The 25,518-nt window shown below is 40.7% G+C and overlaps 1 protein-coding gene across 2 annotated transcripts in view; it reads right to left on the bottom strand.

Annotated features, from left to right (window-relative positions):
• Positions 1-1,279: 1,279 nt before the first annotated feature.
• The window catches only part of dnajc17 (DnaJ (Hsp40) homolog, subfamily C, member 17), a 33,420-nt gene continuing 9,181 nt past the window's right edge, over positions 1,280-25,518 (bottom strand). The window contains exons 7-12 of one of the 2 annotated variants that reach the window (XM_028565975.1): positions 24,664-24,713; positions 22,011-22,088; positions 19,813-19,893; positions 19,007-19,126; positions 12,022-12,115; positions 11,253-11,370 (exon numbers count right to left, since the gene is read on the bottom strand). In XM_028565975.1, coding sequence (XP_028421776.1) covers positions 12,068-12,115; positions 19,007-19,126; positions 19,813-19,893; positions 22,011-22,088; positions 24,664-24,713 — 377 coding nt within the window. In that variant the 3' untranslated portion in view covers positions 11,253-11,370; positions 12,022-12,067. Of the gene's footprint in view, positions 1,425-11,252; positions 11,371-12,021; positions 12,116-19,006; positions 19,127-19,812; positions 19,894-22,010; positions 22,089-24,663; positions 24,714-25,518 lie in introns of those variants that run through there. The other variant, XM_028565974.1, reaches the window with a different exon arrangement.

Here is a 25,518-nt window from a genome sequence, read left to right as displayed (position 1 = left end):
GCCCAATCCCAAAGTGAGCCCTGAGGACTAAGGACTAAAGACTCACAGACTTAATTGATCTCAGGTGCTAAGTGAGTGAGTGTGTGAGGCCACATGGGCTCAAATAGGTATAAATGGGATTGGGACAGCACTTCACACAAGATCACATGTTACCTTGGCAACGTTTAATAAAAAAGATGTTGCTGACACTTGCCGGTTTGGGAATTTTCATTTTAAGTTTGTTGCTTTCCGCATGGCCAAGGCACAGGAGACGGCTGCGTGATTCCACATTATTTCAAGCTCTTGTTTTACAAGCTGGAAAACAGGTTGGTCTGTTCCGTGGCCGTGTGTCATGCTGTTGTTTACCTTTGTAATTTCCGGATTTCCACACGGTCTCCGCGTAAACGCCACAGCGCTTTGAACTGTGGGTAATTCCCTTTGGTGAAGTCTGCATCGATGCAGACTCACGGAAAGGGCTCGGTAAGTGTGTACTCAAACCCTCACGCCCTTTGAAATTCGACATTGGGACAACCCTAAGCCCTTACGAATTTCGCGAGAACGCGCACCAAAGTCCGTGAGTCTGTGAGTCCGGACTTTGGGATTGGGCCAATGAATAAAGACTAAATACTCACTGGGAGCCTCAAATCTCAAATAATTAACCAACTAATTTATTAGTGCTGGTGTAATGATTAGATGTTAAACTCTCCAGATGCACCACAGTACAATATTATAATGATGCATCATCTAAGGCACAATATGTTTGAGATTCCTAAGGATTTGTGATTGTGTTAGAGTATTGTGTTAAGATATATTGCAATTTATTCCTTTTATGACTGCAAATTGTATTGCCAAGATTATCAGAAAACTAATAACACCATGTGGAAATGTAATCGAAAAAAAAAAATATATAAATATAAAAAAAAAAATATATATATATATATATATATATATATATATATATATATATATATATATATATAGTGCGCAGTACTAATTCATCCCTGTAGCCTGAGTATTAGGACTCCTACCTCTGGGTCCGCACTGCAGGAGCCCTCACTTCTTCTCTACTCTGTATCTCCCTCAGTCATCCTTTGTTCTTAATGAAGGAAAAGACATGACACCCTGATTAAAACCACCGATTTGGGAAAAAAAAAAAAAAAAAAAAAGTTTCTTTTTAATTACTAAAAAGACTTATTTTGCCACACAGGGTATTGCATACAAAATGTTAACAAACCACATAAGAGGCTTTATGAAACTAAAGCCTGAAATAGGTATTCATTTAATAGTTGCAGGATGGTACCGAGCTGGGTCCTGCTGTGCTATGACCCCGCAGCATCCTCGTCATCTTCTCTCTGCAGTTGTTCTATGAGCTTCTGCCGCTCAGCAGCCTGCCGCATCCTCATCATCACCACGCTCTCATAGTCGCGCTCATTTGACAGGGCGCCCTGTAGGACAGACAGACAGACATGGAGAGAGGTTATAATAACATGGAAAATGATACAAAGACTGTATATAATCTGAAAGCACATAAAGTAATCGGTGTAATTTCTGTCTGTTAATACAGACAAAATGTAATAGTGATGTATTTGAGCCCCAGAATTCATAGATTTTTAAAGAAGATTAACAAACGATTATTTGATTAATAGATACGTTGAGCAGCAGAACATTTTCTACTACTCTGATGAGCGAGCAAAAATATGTTTTAGATTGTTTGTTGGTCAAACAAAACAACTAATTGAAGACATCAGCTTGGGTTTATGGTTTTTTTCAATATTATCTGACTTTTATGGACTACACAATCAATTAATTGAGAAAAATATTTAACAGATTAATAATCGCTAATAAAAATAATTGTTATTTGCAGGTCTACTTTTATCTTTCATTGCATTAGTGTTGATACTACAGCAATTTAGCACTACGCTTCCATAAAGTTGGGTGACTCACAAGTTACAGATTAAAAATGGAATGATTAAGCCTTAAACCTGCAGTTTGTTGCATCAGTATAAATGTGTAGTCTCTGAGCCCAAGCCGAAACGACCCTGACGACATCACATTTACAGATTTTACACATTTTATCCCCACGAGTAAACTGATCTAGATGTGTAAATTCAGTGGAGTGGCCCTTCAATATTTAAACCTACATTGTGTAATTTTTGTAACTTTGTTCTTTCACAAATATGTGCTCATTCATGTGTAATTACTTCCACCAACTAATCAAAGTATTCTCGTAAGCGTAGACTCTGCCGTTTAGAATCATTCAGAATACATACGAGCGAGTCCATCGAATGACGGATTAGCCAAAGAGGGACATACCTCCGCCTTTCGCCCTTTTACACTCAGTGGCACCCCGCACCGTGACGAATGCCAGGGGGAGATAACTTGCCAGGGAAGCGAAAAAGACAATTAAAAACGACAACGCGACAGGCAAAGCAACAAGACCAAAGTTAATATTGGAGTGGCTAGAACAGCTGCGTGCAAACGATGGAGATAAGAGCTAATTTCGGGTTCGGCCACCGTTGGACTTAGAACGCTATCGGAATGGGAGGGGCTAGAAAGTAATATTCAGTTGGTTGTCATATACAATTTCACTGCTAGATGGGAGAAATTCTTACACAATGTAGCTTTAAGGAACATTTCTAGTGAGCAATTACACTGAAAGGGAATCCATAGCAAAGTCAAACATGCCAGTATTTTATATCATGCCAACATTGACTCAGGGCAGCACACGGAGCGAATGACACCACTGTCACCGTCCACAGTATGTTTGCTTTCACGACAGGGCCTGTGGGTGCACAGCGGAGGAGAGGCGGGCTCGTACAGATGCTCTCATCTCAGTTACCATCAGCATGACGGCAGGGTGAACATGCATGAGGCAGCAGCCCGCAGAGCAACTGTGACAGGGTAATTCCGCTGCCTTAGGTCATTAAACCTCAAAATGAGGCCTGGGATTAAGCCTGGCAGTCGCCCGGCCTCTGTGTGTGTGTGTGTCTGTGTGTGATTTCTTTAAAGGGCTTGGACGACGATGGCGAGAGATTCACTTACTGTGGGGGGGGCGGGGAATCAGAGAGAGTAGCCACTGGCTAATGGCTAATCAAGCAGGGTGGAACACGGGCCAGACGTCTCACACACTCACACACTCTCTCTCTCACACACTCTCTCTCTCTCTCTCTCTCTCTCTCTCTCTCACACACACACACACACACACACACACACACACACACACACACACACACACACACACACACACACACACACACACACACACACACACACAGGGTGATTCTTATATGTGCATACTTATAGGCATATAATACAAATATGCACTCGCAGAGACAGTCTTTCCATTTTGAAGCGGAGGGAGGCCATGTGTCCACGGAGTGAGCCATTGTTTTCTAGGATTATATCCAGGAAGTCTGCGGGGCCAATGAAGTGTCTCTTTAACAAGACAGTGAGCTGCAGAAGAGAGTGAGTAAGTGTGTCCATGAAGCGAGTGAGAGCGATTTCAGGAGGAGAGGTAGGTTTTTCTCAATGCGCTCGCTGAGCATCTGGAAAACATCACGGGGACTCCAGCATCCATGTGCTGAGAGAAATAGGGGAAGTATGGAGGAAGAAGAGAGGAGAGGAGAGGGTTGGTAAGGGTATGTTACCCCTGCACCCCCCTCCACCCCTGGATTGAGGAAAGCTGCTATTATCATTCCAGTAATGTGAGCTCAAGCTCTTGTCTGACACGTAACTCTGAAATAGCACGCAAACGCCATTAGGTAAATAAACAACTCACATCTTCAAATTAAACAAAACACAAGCAAGTATACAAGCAAGCCCTCTTCTTCAGCAAATATATCTCCACTTTGCCCTGCCCTCTACTGGCCACTAAACTGAAGTGCAGCAATTGAAGTCAGAATTGGTCCTGACCTATTCTCCACCTGGTGTGGTCAAGGGTGGACTGTACCAGGCTAATGATGCAGGGGAATTCTGAGCATTAGCAGGTGCTTTATGGGTAGGGTGACGCATTTCTTCTCAGGATGAGGGCTGTTTCCTTGCCTGGGGGTGTTAACTTAAAACGTACATGTTTAGCCAGTGCATCACTCTGTAACTAACACTTGGTTGTGTATGTATGCGTGCGTGTTGCAGTAACACTGGGGCCCAGGGTGAGTAGGAAACCACAGAACACAAACAATTGGCCCCCGTACTAAGCAAAGAGAGAAGGGCACACAGCCACCGCAGAGGTAGGATGGTAGTCTCACACACACACACACACACACACACACAATCCTGACCCCGGGCCAGTAATGACATCATGAATACCACCAGTGCTGTGAGTCAGGCAGTGTAACAAACACTCTCACACTCCTTCCCACACATAGCAGGAGGCACCTCAAGGCGCAGGTGGCCACTGTGTTCCCCCAGCACAAGTTGTCAGATCAGCTGCACATTACACCATTCCTATTTCGACGTGTGTGCGTGAGACGTGTGTGTGTGTGGGTGTGTGTTTGCAATAGAAAAGGAAAAGTGTGACCTGGTGCAGCTATAAGATGTCACTATCTCTACAAAAGATCTTTTTCCAGCAAATCACAACTCTAAAAAGGGTTTTGGACACAAACACAAACGCAGACAAATTTCATAAATTGTCTTAGTAAGGTGTTGGTCTGCCTTGCGCCTCCAGGATAGCTTCAGTATTTCCTGGCATAGATTCTACAAGTCTCTGGAACTCTACTGGAGGGAAGAACACAATATTCCCATATTTTGTTTTGATTTGATTTTATTAGGATCCCCATTAGCTGATGCAAAACATCATGATCATAATGATGGTGGTGGAGACATGTCTAACACGTCAGGTCAAAATCTCCAAAAAATGTTTTAACTGGGTTGGGAACAACAAGAACAGTTTTCTTCACATCATTTTCATACTCATAAAACCATTCAGTGACCCCTCGTGCCCTACATCCCTCATGTTTCTCCACGCATTTATTTAAAAAGGTTTCTATTTAATTTGTTGCATACACATACAGATCAGTACAGCTGACTTCCCTCTCCCCGATTACTGTAAATAAGAGATCTTCAACAGGGGGTCCTCAGCGTTACAGCAGGGGGTCCACCATATTATAAAGTTAGTTTTTTCCAATTTGATTCCATGAATCAAACATATTAGCAAATATCTATCAGCCTTTCTGTGAAACAAAAACACATTGATAATAGGCTTATTGGCCTAAAGGTATTCACCAAGGTAGCCATCCACAGACACAGTTAATCCTGAGGATTTATATATGTAGTAGGGGGGTACCTGATCCGTCTCTTAGGTAAGGGGTCCTTGGCTTAAGAACCGTTGAAGACACTTGCTGTAGATCCATTGATGCACCATAAAGGAAAGCCACACAACTTTGTTATGCATTGTAACTTGTCAGTCAATGCTGTTGACGTTGTCCCTTAAAATGTAAGCGTTACTTTGTCTAAGGTTGGCCAGGAGCATCAGCTCTATGCCTAACATGAACGTGAATGAACACAACACACACAGAGAGAGAGAGAGAGAGAGAGAGAGAGAGAGAGAGAGAGAGAGAGAGAGAGAGAGAGAGAGAGAGAGAGAGGCCTCTTGGCTGATTCTATTACTCGACAAACTTAAACTACACTGTAGTGACTTTTTAAAAGGTTTAGTTGATATCCTCACCACTCTATACCATTTCATGCTTATTGTCTCTTAACCTTGCAGTCTGGAAGTTACTAATTTGATAACTGGATTACTCATTGATGACACCATCAGATATCTAACTAGATGGCCACTGAGCCAAGAAGAGTCTTTACAGATTTTGCTGCCAAGGGAAGAAATGGCTTCTTCTTAACAAGCCTGCTCTGTGGTCCAGACTAACATGTCTGCCTCTAATGCACTCTGGTGAAGTTAATCAAAGAACTATTTATCTGAAGTGTGTGTGTGTGTGTGTGTGTGTGTGTGTGTGTGTGTGTGTGTGTCACGGACCTATGGAGTAGGTGATTTATGAGAGGCGAACACTTATTTAGAAAATCATTTGTGTGTAAGTGTGTGTGTGTGTGTGTGTGTGTGTGTGTGTGTGTGTGTGTGGCCTCTCCTGCTAACTCAAACAAAACAGGCAGAGGTACTGTACATGCAACACTGGAGCCAAGGTGAAATTCCTTTGTAGACAAAACTCAAACTTTGTAAATGGTGGGGGATTAATCATCATCCATTATAAGACTCAGTAGACATACAACCCCAAAGGTCTGGTCTATTATACTGTTTTTGTTAGTGAAGGACAAACACTACATAGAGATTAAGGCCCAAATCTACTTCCTGGATTTAACCCCTTTAATGTACATGCACTGTGATGTGAACATCTGGTTTTTGAACGGAACTCCAAGACAAGACCTCCTTTTATTTGACAGCAAAAGCCAAATAATGTGAGTTTTTTTGCCTGAACAGAACGTAGTGAATACATCTACATATCATTGACTGCGACTTCACACCCCTCCTTTAAACTGTACTAGGAAAGATATTTATTTTATGTAAAATACAGCTATTTTATTTTAAATTCAAATCACAAAGTCGAGCTGCAATAGAAAAGAGACATATTGCCTATGACTTTCTCAAATGAAAGTCATAGTCCTTGTGACAAAAGATTGAGGGAACAGTAAAAAGCTCATTTCTAAAGTGTGTCAACAAATTAAAAATGCAGTACAGAGTGTGAATGAACACTGTTCAGTAGTGGTAGTTGAGTGTGGACTGCAGATTCAGCCATAACATTCAAAGGTAAAGTGAAGGGGGGGAAAAGCAGCAGTGGATGTGAGGTGCCATGTGTGTGTGTGTGTGTGTGTGTGTGTGTGTGTGTGTGTGTGTGTGTGTGTGTGTGTGTGTGTGTGTGTGTGTGTGTGTGTGTGTGTGTGTGTGTGTGTGTGTGTGTGTGTGTGTGTGTGTGTGTGTGTGTGTGTGTGTGTGTGTGTGTGTGGTCACGGTATTGAACAGAATAGAAGCCTGTTGGACGGAGATAGAGAGCGCCTTTCGAAACTGTTCAAGTTAAGAAAATAAACAGTGAAAAAGAGAAATGGCAGCAAAGACCTGAACTCCTGGTGCCCTGGCACTTCTCTTTATGATGGATGAGTTCAGGGATCCTAGAATAAGGAGATGTGGGGGGTTTTGGCCTCTTTAATATCTAACAATACATCGTTGTTAAAGCAGAATTATGTCTTTCACATCCTGGCAACAGATTTCCCATTAAACCAAAAGTGGCCACAGGACTGGTAAGAATGCAGTCTGAACCTTGAAGATGTCAAAAAGAACTCAGTCATTATGGGGGGATAACATTTCAAGAGAACATGCCGTACTATCGCGAGGACGTCACGTTTTACGCGTGTAAAAACATAAAAAAGTTTGGGTTTAGGAAAAGAACATTGGGTAAGGCTTTAGCAACACACAAAAATAATTTTTTTTTAAAAAAAAACAGCTGAAAAACGCCACATGCGGGACGCAATCCCGGCTCTCGTGGGCTCACGTAATGTAGCTCAATGCCGGCCAAACGGCGTTGATAAACATGCTAAAAAGCAATTATGCGCCTTTATAAAACGCCAAAATGGCATACGAATTGGCGTGTCATACATACGCCACTTTATGAGATCAGTCTGGCCAGGAGACACTGCAGTACATTCCCAGCCTACATCCACTGGAAATAATTAGTATGTTAGGAATTATGCATACGTACATTGCATTTTTTAACTCAATCCTGCAAAAACTACTCTTAACAGCTCTAAACACAAAATACATTTAATAAGTCTGTTGGCTTAACACAAAGATCAAAACAAATACAAGATTTCTCTGTATAATAGCACAAAATGGCAATAATATAACAGATTTTCTGGAGGGCAAATGTTGCCTTTATCGGACAATTAAAAAAACGCAAGACACTACAGCTCTATAGTATGTATGTTACACCCATTGCCCACTAGAATTCCTCTAAAAATCATGATACAGCTCAGGTAGATAAACAGATATTGTGATTTCTTGCTTTAACTCAATTGTAGTACAAAGTCCTCAGCTCATTTGTAAATGGTTAACATTGTGGGATGGTGCTAGAAAGCAAAAATAGACACCACATTTATGTCTAAAACCAACCAGAAGTGCAGTTTATTAATAATAATAATAATAATAATAATAATAATAATAATAATAATAATAATAATAATAATATTATTGAGTATTTCGCACCAATGTTTCTCCATTAATTATCCAGCCTATTTACAGCCTGTTACTGTGTTGGACCTCACGTGACCTTACTTGCTTTGTCATGTGTTAATGAGTCTGCACTTAGTATTCAAACCACCTGGACTTTGACTGGTGTCAGATCTCTCTCATGTGGCAGTCACACAGTGTCTGCGCTTCCTCTCAGCAGCCAGACAGTTTCTGTTGGAGCACATTCAAAAAGCTCATCATTGAGTCATAATATGGAGACAAACAGTGACGACAACTGTCGGGATGATGACAAATGCAAACTTTAAGATTGATGAAAAGGCATTACAAAGAGTAGCTGCTAGAGACGGTTATAGACACATACAGATAGAGTCGTAGACTACATCATTTCAATTACTTCCCAATTTCAAGCACGGAATTGACGGTCTCTTGTCCTTTCATACTCCGTGTAATGGATGTACTACAAGCTGAACTGCATGAAAGTACATTATGTCCTGTTATTATTTTATTATTACATTATCAAAATATGTTTTTAATATAAAAGAATCCGACAGTTCTTGCTGTAAATCTAGTCTAAATGCTGGCTGTCTGAGGGTCGTGATACACTGGAAGCTGGAGAACACACAACAAAGGGCCAGAAGAATATCCACCAAAGCCTCAGTTTGGGCTTCTAGCGCCAGTCAAAGCAATATCTGGAAACACTTTTTATCCTGCAACAACAAAAACATGCAGCATCCCAGAATTTAGGCCCAGCATAGCTGCATCAAACCACACTGCCCACTATGGTCAGGCCTTAGAAAAGAGGCTTACACAGAAATCCAGCTAGGGCTAAACGCATAAGCCCAGAGGCTACATAGCATGACAACACAAGTGCGAGCCCAACCTTGGTCAGACTGAAGGTCTTGCGAGGTCATTCCAATACCGCGTACAACACTCGCTCTTCACCCTGATTGTCTTCTAGCATGAAAGCAGCTTTGTGGTTGTAGGTGGAAGAAGGAGGGGGGTTCTCAGAAGAGAAATGTTCAAAAAAAATTTCATTTCAGTCTTGAGTAAATGTTATGATAATTTCATTTGCGTGAGTAACTGTGTCTGGTCTTCCACACTGCTCTGGCGCTAGTGTGCACAGCAGGAGAACAAGTGAGGATCAGGCGGCAGGCCTATTGTTTATTGGATCAATTTAAAGGACTGGAGGAGTAGTGAAATATATGATTTGTCCATTTTCTTCCACCATGCATGTTCAGTGAACAAGGAGAAGCATTGAGACTCTGTACAGAGGGATCCACAGCCGTGTCCTCCTTTCTGCTGGGGGACCATGTTCATTATAAGACGTGTTTGGGATACCAAAGCATGTTGGCGTGTTGGTTTTAATATATTCTCCTTAAAAACACAGAGACACAGGTTGCAGAAGATTATATGGTTCAAAAAATAATCTTTCCAAACTGATACACAAACAAAAGGGCATGATCAACGAAAGTAACAATTACTGCCTGTGAGAGAACAACAAAATGCTTTAACCCTGCCATTTGTAACACAAACAAATTCCATAAAAAAAAAAAAAAAAAAAAAAAAAAAGTTTGCTGCTCTGACACAATTTCCATTCCTGTGTTGCTATAGCATTCCAAAGACAAAGACAACATGCTGGAAGCGTGAGAATTGGAAATGCAACAAGTTATCTCTCGTGCAACCCAGTGTGCCTGTACATACATGTCTTTGTGTTATAGTGTGCTTTGATTACATAGAGAAGCTATAGGCCTCTAGTCAGGCAGAAGGGCCTGTGGAGTGGGCTTGACTCTGGGGCTTTAGACATGCCAACAGCAGGAAGGAAATCAGGAAATCAGCAGAGCACAAGGACAATGACATTGAGATTAGAGATCAGTTAACCCCCTCCTCTGAGTGACTGACCTGTTTGCTCACTGACTATGACTTCCTTTTAGACATAAGCGCACAATCTACGAAACACACACACACACACACACACACACACACACACACACACACACACACACACACACACACACACACACACACACACACACACACACACACACACACACACACACACACACACACACACACACACACACACACACACACACACACACACACACACACACACACAGCTGTACACTCACTAACCTAATCAAACTCAACCTCTTTTACTCTTCCCCTCTTCACAAACAGCTCTTGAAATGAGTTGTGCACCATAGTTTCTCCCACATTTCGCAATATTGCAGGGATTAAATCAGCAGCTCCTGTTTTGCACCCACTCTCCGGCAGGTAATGGGTGCAGCAAACCAACCAGCAGGACTTACTTTAACACTTATGACTAAAAGGCCAACTCACACCGGAATCAGGATGATATCATTTGATGGCTGGCAACCATTCTACAGTGGGATGACTGCAGACATAAAGTAAGATTTGTTTTTGGAAGAGAAGCTCTTGTACTCTGACCTCACCTGGCTTATCTCTTAGGCAAAGAAGGCTTTTAACCAGCAACACACCTTGGGAGCTTACACTGGGGATGATTAACTTAAAAAAGGATTCAATGTCCAAGGACTGAAAATACAAAAGGTAAGAGTCACTTGGCAGCTAAATGCTACAACTGAATGTAAAATTTGACTTGGTGTCACTTTGAAAAAGTTACTTACTGTCTCAAGGCTGCGCAATGAGATCTTCTCTGTAACCTTTGAACAAGCCCTATCATGTCAAGGGAGAGTTTGTCAAGGTGTGCAGGCAGACACTGCCTAGTTTCCTGACAGAGACGTGTGGGACTGTGTTGGATTAAATTTCCTGTTTTTGCTCAGCAAGACAGGTAAGAACTTATCAATCTGTATCTATCACATTGTTATTTATCCTACCAGACAAACAATTGCAAGAAAAGAAAATCCTTGGAATCATTTTTCTTTTAACTCGTGGTTGTAGTTTCCATCGGATTCCTCATCCGTCTCAAAGATGGATCATTTATGGCAGCAATGAGGAAGATCATTTAAAAATTGTTTCTTGGCCAATCTGTTTTTATGGGCTTCTTTAATTTTTACTTGGCCATGAAGTGTTTCCTGAACATGATACTCATGGCTGAAATCCTACGACTCCTCCTTGGCCAAACTGACATGTTTGGAAAGGAATGCTGTTGTGTCCACGCTCTCCAGTCTCCCGCTGCTACTAAAGTGCCGATAAAACCTTTACAGGCCTACAAAACCTGTTTGCTGTAGTGGAATACAAATTTACAGAGTGAGTGTTTCAAGTCACGAACACAGATCTAATGTGGGCAAAGCTGTTTGAGAGACCGTAAAAATCACAGACACTGGGCAGATTATCTAATCGACATGCCAGCGTTGATGAACTTGAGTTCTGTTTTACTCCATAAAATGATTACAGGTCACGGAACGCAAAATTACTTTCTTTTTTGACAAACTTATATTTATATTTATATATATATATATATATATATATATATATATATATATATATATATATATATATATATATATATATATATATATATATATATATATATATATTTTATTGTTTCATTTGGACCAAGATGTGTTTTGGTGGATGTAAATCTTTTATATGAAATCCCCAAACTACATTAAAAAAATAAATAAATTATTCTGAAATTGAATGCCTACAGTGTGATGTTGAATAAAAATCTAATTTTATTAACTTCCACATCCAAAATCACTGCATTACTCTCACACAACAACAAAATAAACTGACTGCACCCCAGCTATTTGTATTTTTCACAGAATCAGAAACATGTGTTCCAAAGTGAAGTTATCATGATTTCTGACAGACGTTACGGTAAAACCTCATGTTCTCCAAAAACAAAATGTGAAGAGGTATGATTCACTTACACGCAGGACAATTACCATGTGGGACTTGCTTTTGTTACTGGAAGTCTTAAGGAGGCTGATAGACTTCCTTTAGAGGATAGGCAGCAGACCACACCTGCATTTAAGGGAAAAAAACAGGGATTTGAAAAGTAAATATTTAGAAATGGAAGCTTCAAAGCATTGTTGGAAAATCCCTCTGCTGCCAAATAATATTGAACTTTAATAAATCAAAATCAAGTGGAGCAGGTGTAATCTCTAAACAATGGCTGCCGATTCACATCAAGCCGACTGAATGAGTCCAATAGTTACATCTGGTGCTGAATTACATACCTGCTCCATATTTTACCATGATGTGAGGGAAGCCTGGATTATCAAAAATTAATTGATAATGCAGTGTTATAAAGTTGGTATAAGACTTGGATTTGTTAAATAATTTCTCTTTTCTTCTGTTTTGATGCAGATGGAACTATGCTTGTCAGCATTCACCACTTCACATTTCAACACTAAGGATTCAGTGTCAAACAAAAGAGGAAATATAAAAGGATACAAAGACTAAGAATAAAAAAAAAAAAAAGGATAAATAAAAACATTTAGGTCTATCTCAACCAGATCTGCCAAGATGCCACTTAGAACATCATTGTACAGAAAGCCATCCTCAAGTCGTTGGTCCAGCAGGACCTTCAAGCGCAGGGAGGTGCTGTCTGTCAACATGATTAGCCTACCACTGTCTGATTTCCGCCACATCTCACACATTGGTAACGATGCCCACACAGACAGCTTTGGAGACCTTTCCTTCTTAAAGATGGGCCACAATCTGCTTCTACGAAGCTCTCAGAGCGAACAGAATCTCTTCTTGGCCTGCCCTCCACCGCCAAAGCCCCCTCGTCTGAACCTGGATGAGGCCGAGGGCTCAGAGAGCCCCAACTTGCATATAGGCCACATGCACAACACCTCCCAGAGGAGAAAGAAATGCAGCTCTATGCCACTGCTGGACAGTGAGGAAGGGGAAGCGGCGATGGAAAAGGAGGATGAGTACCAAAGAGGGAATAATGTCGCTCCAAATCTGGCTCACAGCCTTGGACGGGGCAGCCTGAATTCAGACAAGGATGAAGACTCCACAGAGACATGTGACAAAACTGTTGGACAGCATAAGGAGGAAGACAGTGGCTTTTCATTCAGCTTCGACCTGGGCCCTTCCATCCTGGATGATGTTCTCCAGGTGATGGACAAACACCACAATTAGACAGCATAGTAGCCAGGTGTTAGATGACGGGTTTACGAAAAGTTTGGAACAATAAGAGACCCTTCTTGGGAACATACTGGAAATAAATCTGGAGATATCTGATTTTATGATCCCTGGGCAATAAGTATATATAACAAATAACCTTTGGTGAGAACTTGCCTCACCTAAGTTTTAATGGAGGTAATCTACTATGAAAAGATGGATACATTGGATTAAAAATTCTGCCTTTTTTGTTTATTTCAGAAAAAGATGTTACTTTTTGTAGCTGATACAGCAGCTTTCTAGGATTAGAAGCTTACCCTTTTATAGAGCAACAGATATTGTCTGGTCCACAGCATTTGTTACAAAATAAACATCTTATTTGAAAAGGTTAAACAAAAAAAATACAACCACACAAAATTAATATTCTCCCTACAATCACCCTTACAGAGGTGATACAATGGTTAAGTTAATAATCGAACTTTGTCGGATGTCAAACTCAAAGCTTGACATATGTTGGAGCTTCTTTAACGTTCTTCCTTTGCTAATGTAATCCCCCACACAGCACAGCACTGACAACGGCTGTTAAGGCTTAAGAGTGTTGTGTTTAAGAAAAGAAAAGTTGCGGCTGGACTCCAAGGTCCTCGAGCTGTGATGTCTTGGCTCTTGGCGTGCTTGCCAATCTATTGTGTGCAGAGGGCAATTTTTCCTCCGCACGCATCCCAGAGGCCCCACTCAAAGGTAGACCGAGGTACCCCCCATCTCTCATTCCCAACAATGCAGTGAAAACAAACACTTAGCTCTGCTTCCAATAAAAGCCAGCCAGTGGTGGCAGGTTGGGCTGCAGACCAAGCCAGGCCACAGGTCTAAGACCTTAGACGGAAAAAAAAAAAAAAAAAAAAAAAAGCCGAAGCAGGCTGTTTTCTTAGCTGCAAATCAGAGTCCAATGCTCTGGTGAGTGGCGCACGAGAAGGAAAGTGGTAAAGGGTAATGTGATACTTCCACATATGCAGGGGGTGTCGAGGGAGGAGGACCAGAGACATCCATTACTGCAGCAAAAGTACTGATGAGGGTTTAAACACTACCTTCTGACCAAACAGTCCGCCAACACGTGAAAAAAGCACGCTTGAATCTCACATATACACTGGCACAAAAGTAGAGAGAAACACATATGTACTGTGTGTACATGTAAGCACGCAAAACTCTCAGTTGCTCGTCAAACTGAGATTTGTGCAATTTAGATTTGACAATCTAGGTCCACTTTCCTCAGGTTTGAAGAGGGGAGACAAGACAGAGCCTCAGTCTGTGCCTTAGTGGGGGGTTGCCAGGAAAAGCTGTGGGGCAAACCCAGAACCAGTCAAATTCCTAAGTTCCACATGGTTCATGCTGAAAAATATATACGAACCACAAGTGTCCTGCTTCTAGCAATAGATTTAGAATTATATGCATGCCTAAACAGAAACAGCCATGTTTGTGGGTACGCCTACACTGTATATCGGTTTTGCCATCTCCCATTTTAAAGTGGATATCACTGACCATTTTCCTTGTATATGTTATGACAATAACACATCATGAAACATTGTTGTGCACTGAAAAATGTACCGTTTTGTATTTGGGGGAAGTAAAGAAAAATATCTTTCACATTCCACGATTAGTGGTTTTGTGGATAGAACAGCTTGTGTCAACATTTTAAGAAAGCTCATATATGATTGTTTACACACCCTGATGGACAGACATTTATTTGGCTTTTCAACTGTCACTGTGGAGGCTATTAGCCTTGCCTAACAGTTTCTAGAAAAATTATAGCGTGGGATTATCCACCACAACATCCACCCACAACATTATTTCAAGGTGGAGAGACACACAAGCCTAAATTAGACAGACATGTCAAGCAGGATATCACTTAGTCACAAATACTGGAACACACTATAACACAGTAAACTGGGCTTTGAAGCAACTGCTGAGTTGTTAGACATGCCCTGCTCTGTGACACACCTGTACCATGAAGAGGTGACAGTTAATAGTTAACCAGGGTGTGTCTGCAATTTGTCAGACATTTCAATACAGCCTGCCTTTTCCAGATAAGCAGGAGAAAGAGCTAATCAGTCACACGGACTCTCTATTGGACAGTGTTACCCTGTCTGCTACAATGGCCCTTAACCATCAAGCCTCATTTATTCGCAGGAGAAAGAAGAATTTTGCCATGTCGGACAGACAATTTGAATACTAAGTAAGGGTAAAAAACTTTAACCTATAAAAAATATTTAAAAAAAACAATACCAACAAATGTTGGTATTTTTAATGCACTTCAGCCCTTCTTGATATAAAAAAAAACAGACATTTTATGAAAACCCATCCTTATTCGTTATAACTTTCAAGAATTAACATTTCCGGTCTGTTTTTTTCTGAAAAAAGAACATTCCTGCAGACAATAGACCTTGGCTGCTATGACTCTGTCTACACAAGAGCGCTCAGTGCGAAGAATCACATACACTTGTGCTCAACAAGTGTTCGGCCACATGACTGATGTGAGAAGAAAGAGTCTGTAATTGAGGACAAATTATCTTGTCTGCTCAGCACAAACTGGCTCGAGCTGTGAAGTATCCCGATCACATCTGGTACTACTTCTCCCCCTCCAAAAATCTAAAATTTCATACCGAATACCAAGAAACCCTGTCATCTCACTAAAGAGTTGCACTCATATAACTCAAGAGTTATTTATTTTGTCAGGTACTAACTAAAAGAACTAAAAATATTGTTTTGGCAAATAAGAGATGGGATACGTCTACTGTAATTGTATCTACCAGTACAACCTGATGCTACTGAAATATGCTGCATGGTTTTACACACAAAAAGGGGATTTTTTTGAAACTGATATTGTTTATGCTGTCTGTATCGTGTCAGAACATATTATTAGGCTATAGACGGCGAGGGCCAAGCTAATCCACAACAGCTATTCCCTCTCATGACATGCATGATGAGCTGGGCGTAAACACAATAATTATGAAAATCTTACCAAATTATAATCACACAGGCCAATTCATTCAGTGTCTGATGAAAAAAATGCAAACACATAGCTATCATAAACCAGTGTATCTTTTCTATGAACTGTGTGGTCTTTTGTTCCTCGAGTGTCCCACTATATGCACACTATAAATCATCAATAACTTCAGATGCACATAATGAGATATACTGCCCATCTCTCTCCTATATCCATTCAAATGTGATACACAATATTATTAATATAATTTCCCCCTTTTGGGTCTGATCACAGCAAAATACAAAAGCCTGCTAGTCTCCCTCTTAGAAGTCCCTTATCTGCACTTAGAGAGGGGGGAGGCCAGGGTTGAATGTGCCAACAGCATGGCCACATACAGAGCATCTTATCCACATTTAGGGGCTATTTTAGGTGAGAGTGCACTTTTTGAGCACTAGCACACTGGCAGACTGGAAAAACAATCCCAGAATAGCTGATCTGCTGCATCTGGTTTGTGTCGTGACAAGCCTGCGATTACTCTTCAGCTCTAGATGGAAGAAGCAGGCGTAGAAAGATCAAATTAAAATCCTTTATGATAGATTTCCGTTAAAATGTGGGTACGCTAAACTACGCAATAAACCATGAATCAAGACACAGTGATTAATGATGGTATTACATCTACGGAAACACAAACATTACGTCTGGCAAAGACAAAGCAAATGGTAAGATAGTGATTTTATATCCGAGACAGTCTGGAAGGTCAGATATGAATAATTCGTCAGACTCCGTGAAATCAGCCACACACGTGAAATCATATTTTGATGCAGCAGCCGTTCACAGCTCTCATTAAACATTATCTGAGCCCTGCACCCCACACAGGCCATAATCACACACTACAAAAAAAACAACTGTGTATTATCTTTACTTCAGGTTCAGTCAGGCACCTTGACTCATTCAGAATTCAAAGATTTGCAGCAATACAATGCTAGAAGAAATGCTAGTGTAAATAATGACTTAAGCACTTACATCTGTCAAGACCCAACAAAGAACAGTATGGAGATAAAACTAGATCCTTTCCCAAAAGATGGGGCTGAAACAAGTCAGGAATACCACAAGTTGTGTGGAAGATGTGGCCCTTCCCGATTTTGAAATGTTTAATAACCATGGTGGTTAAAACTAGGTGAATGCAGTGGGGTTGGTATAAATTATGTCATATCTGCTGTCATAACCAACCACCCCCCACTCTTAATTAGGCCCCAGATTCATTTAGTCAGCACAGCAGTGCTGGAACTGAAGCTTAGGCTGAAGTCATACATCTTTGTCTCTGAGCTCCCTGTAGTGAGACCCTGACTCTCTGAGCACGGTTTGGATTGATGAGGTTAAAGAAGTGAAGTCCTCACCCAAGTTGCTCCTATGTGATTGCAGCTGGATGGTGTGGGGTTGCAATGGAGGGGTAGACGACAGGAGAGGAATCTGATTTTTAGATTTCAGATAGAGTCCGGGGAGAAGGACCTCCAATGCTTGGGCTTCTTATTACCTCTATCTCTCTTTCTCAAATGCCTCCCATGTCCACTGACCCCAGGCCAGATGTGGAACAACATTACTAATATCTACAGTGGTTCACCCCATTATGTCATGTGGGGCCTCTTTAATGAGAAGTATTCTCGCTGAGAGCTAATGCGAAAATTACCCGGACATAGTAATGTTTTTATTCTAGAGTGCAGAACAAAAAAAAAGATGAAGCAATCAGCTTTGGATATCTGTAAGGCAACCCGGTTTACCATAATAACATTTAAAGAGATTAGTGTGACAAGTCCCAGTGTGCATGCAGAGTCTCACATGGGGGGGTCACTGAGACACCGCACTGAGTTGAGGGGTGGAACCCAGTTCAGCAGCAGCTCTCGAGACCCAGATAAGTAGACGGAGAGAGTCTACCGATTGCCAATCTCTCACAGGTAAAGATCATAATATAGGAGAAGTATGGACATCACAGGTGAAAAACATTACTTCATACTAATCTAATGAAAAACGTTGTAGATTCTCAGTTGATATAGTTGAAATGAGATTATCATGGACACGGAAAGAGTTAGTGCGCCTTTGGTGTCTGCATGTGGTCTGGCAGCAAAAGACAAAATATCAGGCATGCAAAATCAATTAAAAAAGTCGAGATTGCAGTACGGACTACTGTGATTTCCGAATCACAAGAGGCAAAACATCAGAGGGAAAATGTTTTAAGATAATTTTTCTCAATAAAACATTTTGGGGCTTGGAAGAAGGTAAATCCTTCAAATTCAAAATTAGACCACCACCCCTCAGAAGAAAGATGTTAAAATGTTCAATAATCAAAAAGAAAATGTTAAATAAAAAAAAAATGCTATTTTATTATTAATAGCAATATAGAGACACAGGTTTTTAGTCAGTCTTACGTGCCAGGCTAACATTATTGCACACCACTTCTTCTGGGTTGTTATGTGAAGCACAGGATTCCTAGGATCTCCCAGGTCAGGCCTGTTAATGAGTGGCCGACCGGGTGCTATGGGCCAGTGTCTCACCACTCCAAAGAAAATAAACTGAGGCCCATTTAACCAAACACATTGTTCTAGACCTGGCGAGTGGAGTGCAAGCACTGCGGTAATATTAGCACCACTAATCAGAAGGTTTACATACTTCACTTTGTGGGACAGTGTTTAGGCAATAGTATTTATGTTGGAAGCTGTGTACATGGGAAGATTCTGTAACATATGGCTGATATGCTTTAAAAGAGAGGGAGAGAATCACAACAATACACTTTTGGGTTATAGTGGTACCTGTAAAGACATGAACTGGCCAGGTTGAGATGCTGGAGCAATAACCTCGGGCTGTCCTTCGAGCCATGAAATCTTCAAAGGATTTTCACTCAGGCCACTTTCATTCTTAGTTGCCAGCTCCTAAAAACAAAAACAAAACAAAAAAACATAAAATAGTTTGTTAGTGGATCTTCGGAGGGTTTCTCTACCAGTAGATTATTAGGGAAAAAAAAAAAAAACATTCTCCTTGTCCTGAAAGCTGTAAAATTTGTGTTGTATCCACCCTACACCTGGGTATTATATAGTCTACATATGAAAAACACGTGTAGACGAGGACAAAGGTGTATTGTAACTGGGCCAACTCCCAGAGCTAGGCTGGGACCTGGAGATGGGCAGGCAGAGACCACAGAACCTGTGCCCAGATCCGTGTAGACTGGCAGACATGTTCTCTGGAGCAAAACCACACGTTGTGGGGAGGAAACCACAACAAAATAGTACAACATCACGACAAAGGGCCTGAGGATCCAGACAGTGTGGAACAATGAAGCGGCTCAAGTTCTTCCGTCCAATGGTTCCCATCAGCACAGAGATCTCTACACTACAGAACGACTGAAACATTCGTTTAGGTCGCCGAAAATGTCCTGAGGCTGGGAAGTCTATGACAGCTGTCATTCTTAGTAATAATCAAACTCAGCAGGTGACCAGAGACTTTGAGGTAAGTGAGTGGTAAACAAATGTGGCTCTATGCAAATTTCTGCTTTGGTGAAGATTTCCATTATTGAACAAACAGAATGAGGACGCTGACTGGGGAAGAGTTAGGTACTTACAGCTGCTCTCACTGTTGCAAATTCAACCACAGCGCTTCCTCTCTTCTTTCTCGATACAATCACATTTGAAACATCCCCATACTAAAAGGTAAGGAATGGGAGAGTAAAAGAAAAGTCAAATAGAGGAAGAGGAGAGATGCAGAACAATTAAATTAGTATTTTCTTTCACAGCACAAATCATAACCATGCAAACACAAAGCTTATGCAGACTGAAGAACTGAAAACACAGCTGAATATAACCGACTTCTGGAATAAAAGTTAGGATTGAATATGTTTGGTTATTAAACTTAATCTCTAATGATAGGGTTCGTATGTTTGGGACCGAGCCAGTAACACTGCAAAGAATATCATGAACAAAAGTGAGACCACTGTAATTTCTCAAGAGATAAGAGGTAATATTGGATCATTTTAGTTAGTCCTTGTGCAATGACAACATTTAATAAACAATATTTTTGGCATCAATGAGCTGAAATTAGAAATGGCTCTCATCCAACTCCCTGCCACAAATCAGAACTGGGAGAATAGGTTGGCCAAAAAAGGATGCGGGGCAAAGAGCATCTCAAAAATTCCCTGATCTCTGTCCGAGGAAGATGGAGAGATGAGGAGGAAGGCTAGAAACACGTCAGCAAATGACACAAAAAAAATGGATCCCTATTAAAGGCAGCCATTAGCAGAGCAATTGTTTTTTTTTAATCCTCTGGGTTTTTAATGTATAACTGAGGCCTTTTTTCATTAACCTCTCCCCGCCTAAAGCAGGGTCTTGAAAGCAAAGAGGATGGGCGTGGCTTTAGAGAATCTTATCCTGTGAAAATATAGCTTTCTGGGAAAGGGGAAAGTCCAGGAATGCTAAGGTCTACGGAGGACAGTTTGGAGCAAGCCAACAGTGACAAAGGAGACTCTCAAAAGGCCTCGGTTTCATAGAATAAAAATATCTTATGTTTTTTCCGAAGATTTATTATTTCAAGCGGCCAAAGTACACAAGTCTGCACACGTATACATACACAAGTATACACGTACCATACTTTCCCACCCAGCGGTGGCTTGACTTGCCCAAACTATTAACTATCACTCATTGGAGCTTGCCATCTCAAACAAAATCTTTTTTCTAAAATGTATTCCCTTTGCTTAAGAATAAAAAAAAAGGAAGAACACTTTTTTTTTTTCCCCACAGTCTTCATTATGACACAGCCCTTCTGCCTGGAGCCATATTGATTGAGTTCGTGCAGAGGAGAAATTCATACGCCTTTTTACAGACATCTTGACGTCAGCGACACTCGCCCTATCCTCATTTAAGGCCAACCTATTCCCTACCAAAAGCCCTTGTGACGATCATGCCATTAGGTGGTACTGGGTTGCATGAGAAGAGCACATTTCCTAATGCCTCCCTCAGCACTGTTTAATCACCTGGTAAGAGGGGCACAAACAATGTCGTGCATGGCTTTAAAAAGGCACTCCAACATTGCCTTCAGCACTTTCACTGCAACAAAACTTAATGAGCCTTGTTTAAGGGGAAGAATAAAACAATCTACAGCGCTGATGTCATGCAGACCTCAAAAGTGGCCGGACTCTGCAGGCAAGTTTGTTACCACGGAGCTCTGCTTTCGGACACCAGAGGATGAAGAGATCAAATTCTATCATTATACAGTTTATGTATTTGGTTTTATATTGCGATATGAGATAGATAGATAGATAGATAGATAGATAGATAGATAGATAGATAGATAGATAGATAGATAGATAGATAGATAGATAGATAGATAGATAGATAGATAGATAGATAGATAGATAGATAGATAGATAGATAGATAGATAGAGATATATATCTGAAGATTTCATTGAGAAACAATTAGATATAGATTAAACACTTAGGAGTGTCTGTTTTTGGTTAATCCAGTCAATACTAATAATAAATAGTACTTTATCACATTAATTATTAAAAATTCCTGTAAAACAGTCCTGCTCATTAATTTACAACATTGCCTGTCCTAATACAGATATATTAAAAGGATTGTTACCTCGGTGGCCTTAAGGTTTATTTTATTATATTACCCAACCCAAATGGTAGCTTACGGTTAATGCGTCATGTGAAAAGTAAAAGGAGTTCTAAAATGCAAGGCAAGACAAGTTAAGCGTTTTGCTGTATAAATGATTCCTCTTGTAACATTGTGGAACAATGATTCGATTTTTAGGATGTGTACCTTTTGTAGAAGTCTGAAAAGAATGTCTTGAGAGTAGCCTCCATTCGTCTCGTCATCTTTTTTACACTTCCACTTTAACTGAAATGAGAAAGACGAATAAAAGTGATGAGGAGAAAAAGCATGCCAGGTAGGCTTGGCTATGAGGACACACAAATTATAACCATCAGGACAGAGAAGAGCTACGGGAGAGAGACACTGTTAAACTCTTGGAACATCACCCTGGCACCACCTGTGAGACCTGCAGTTAATTTCCATTCATACTTAGGGTGCCGGACTGCTAAAATGGATGGGGGGGGGGAATCGCAGGCGAGTGCAAAATGAATGGGACTCTATGGACGGCCAAATTTGTCTCTTTCGCCTGATTGCCGTTGAGAAATCTCAGATTTGATTGTAGTTTTTGCAAGTTCAACAGGGATTATAGGTCGAAAGTTGAATGAACGAGTACTTACGTCCTTTCGATTTCTTGCAGGTTGAGTCGTTGTTGCCCATAACACGCTAGCATTCTGCTAATGAATGCTGATTGGTCAGTGAAGGACTGATTACGATTGGAGATCCCGGTTGACGGCACCCAAAGCAGAACCAGAATGTCAGAGTGAATATTTCGGCCTGGTCTTTAAAACATTAGCAAACCTCATTCTAGCACGTGTATTTACAGGGAGAGCCTAACCTGTCAGCTGTGTTGTTGATGCCTCGAGAGAGAAAAAGGAAGTGACTCAGAAATTTCCATAAAGCAGTATCTCTGGCTGTACGATGTGTATGATGTCATTGACATTTTAAAAGGCTTTTCAGAACAAAAAAAGCCACTTTAAAAAAAAAAAAAAAAAAAAAAAAAACTCAGCAGTGTGTATTTTCTTAGCCTCCCCTTTCGAATGTAACATTCAAATTACTAGACAAAAATGATATCCTGAGAAAAGTGGATTTTGAGGGGTATAGCTCCATAGACCACTATTCATTCTGCACTCGCCTGTTATATGGGACCAGAGTGGAACAGCAACCAGTTCAGAAGCTGGAAGTATCGAGAGAGTGAAACTTCTTCCCTTATTAGAAAAAACACAACACCAGACACAATAATGACTAAGTAATCCAAAGCAGGTACTCTGCAATGAGCAGAAAGATGTGAGATGTGTTTGTTTTAACTGTGGTTAATTTATGATGATTGTGCAACAATTTTTCATTCATGACACTTGCCATACTGCACTGTGTAAATGTTGTTTTAGAAATTACCATATAGTACAACTATTTTTTGCATAAGAGCTGAACAGTTCCAATGAACCTCCACAAAAGATCATTTATCAAATTCTTTGACTTGCTTGTAGTCCTGTCACTAAACACTGATGCGAGTTCCCGTACTCCTAGAAAAGAGATATTGTGCAACTTCTCCCATCCATGTAGAAAGAACAGCAGTCTAGCCAATATATCACACTGACTGCTTAAAGTAGAATTATAAATGGCAAGCACTAAGTGTTGATTCAGCTCCAACATTCTGCTTACTGTCAGAGAACAGGATTTCTGGGAATTTCCATGTCTACATAGCGTTCTTTTACCAACAATTAGGGTTGACAATGTACATTCTCCTTCCAAGAACAGTCTCCTGTACCCACTGATAACCTTCTTACCCATTAATCTTCGAATAAAATGTTAAAGGTATTTGCATGATGGGATGTCTGCGGTTTCAGCCCACAACACTGACACATTGCTGTGTTCTCTTGCTCCTAGTTTAAATAAATATACAGATAAGAAAGATATTAGTGGAACCAAACCAATTGGCTTTCTGCATCACTAAATCTAGATCTCAGAACATATCACAGGAATAATGTCAAATGTCGCTGGAATTAGTTTTGTAGGAATGATTGACGTCAGAGTTATTGCAAATGTCCACAATGCAGTCAATCATTTTGCTGAACATCAAATGTCTAATAGTCCCAGAGATGGGTTTCATCTTGAATACAGGGCTCATTTTGAATCAGGTTAAAGATATATTATAACTTTTACTGGACAGAAGAAACCAAATAAAAAACACAGTTTTCAAGTCTAGAGACAACACAAGACAGACATTAATTAAAAAATAAATAAAATTGGATGCAATTAAAACAGAGAATTTTTTTTTTTTTTTTTTAAATGTCAATGACAAGAGCCAGTCTCTGAGATATATTTATGCAGTAATGTTCCCATGTCCTTCAACGTGACCTGTGATACGGACAGTCTTACGGCTGCTGTTTGTTTTTCTAACTGAATACACAAATGCACTAGATGGCTATCAAATTTTAAAACCAGATTTAAATGTCTAAACACATTAGCTAACATCCCCAGTGTCCGTTAATATACACAGGCTGGGCAGTTTCCAGGAGGAAATATAATAAGCCCTCTCTTGGCATAGTTACAGGTCTCCTGACGACGTTGGAACTACTCCGGAGGAATGGGCGTTAAATGTGCGCTTACTGGTGAGACAGCGTTTGTGGTCCCTGAATAATGAATTACAAATGTCTAAGGTTCTATCAAAATCTCCGCAGAGATTCTGCCGGCACTTTCACTCAGATGGAGCAGTTCCTCTTATCCATCTCCCTGTGTTACTCTCCAAGAACTGCAACTCTCATCCTGACCTCTCTTCCTAGTCTCGTCCCCTGATTAAAACCCCCATAGGTGCAAGCCTTACCTTCAATTTGGGGGTCACATTGCTCTTGGAACATCTCTCCACTCCTGAGTCTGAAAAACAAATTGAGGGAGGGGAGATGGGACAGTGAAGTGAAAAGACAAGAAAAGAATTGTTTTGTTAAGGAAAGAAACGTATCACTCAAAATAGCAGTCAACTCATGCAGATGGACAGCAATTTTGGGCTGTCAGATGGTAAATGTATGGATCTTGCTACAGTCTGATGATCCACTGAGTGCATCTCGAGATGAAACAGACAGAGTGCAGATCCAGGGGAGGGCTGGGGAGGCCTGACTGCGCGCAAATGAAAGAAAGACTCAAAAGACGTGCTGACTATGCATGAGTAATTGTTCAGCCACAAAAAGGGGTCCAAGTCTCGGGCCAAGAACCAGTACTTTCTTTAAATACCCAAACTTCTATAGTCTTATTTTACAAGACTCTTACTTTTTTTATGTCTCCAGAATGGAGACACTGAAGCTTTAAAGCAACAGTATTATCAAGAGGTTAAAAGTTTGATGGATAACTGTGTGTGTGCGTTTGTATGCGTGCGTGTGCATGCATGCATGGTCCTTGGCATTCCTATGTTATCTTGCCAAATTGTCTTTCTGCCAAGAAACTAAAATAGACCTCTTCAAAGTACAAATCTTTAATTCAAAAATACATTCAGTTATTGTTTTATGTGCATAATATTTGGTGAACCACAAGGAACCTAGTGACTGCTATGATTGGACTGACAGTACGAAAGTTGGGAAACATAGGGGTTCACCAGCGGAGGCTTTCAGGATAGTAAGAGGACTTCCCTGGATCAAACTGGATTTATCCAGGTAGAACAGGACTGCACTGAACTGGTTTGGTAAAC

The sequence above is a fragment of the Perca flavescens genome, chromosome 20, assembly GCF_004354835.1.
Source record: "Perca flavescens isolate YP-PL-M2 chromosome 20, PFLA_1.0, whole genome shotgun sequence".
In the NCBI taxonomy this organism is placed as follows: Eukaryota; Metazoa; Chordata; class Actinopteri; order Perciformes; family Percidae; genus Perca; species Perca flavescens.
This window is presented reverse-complemented; position numbering and strand designations above follow the sequence as displayed.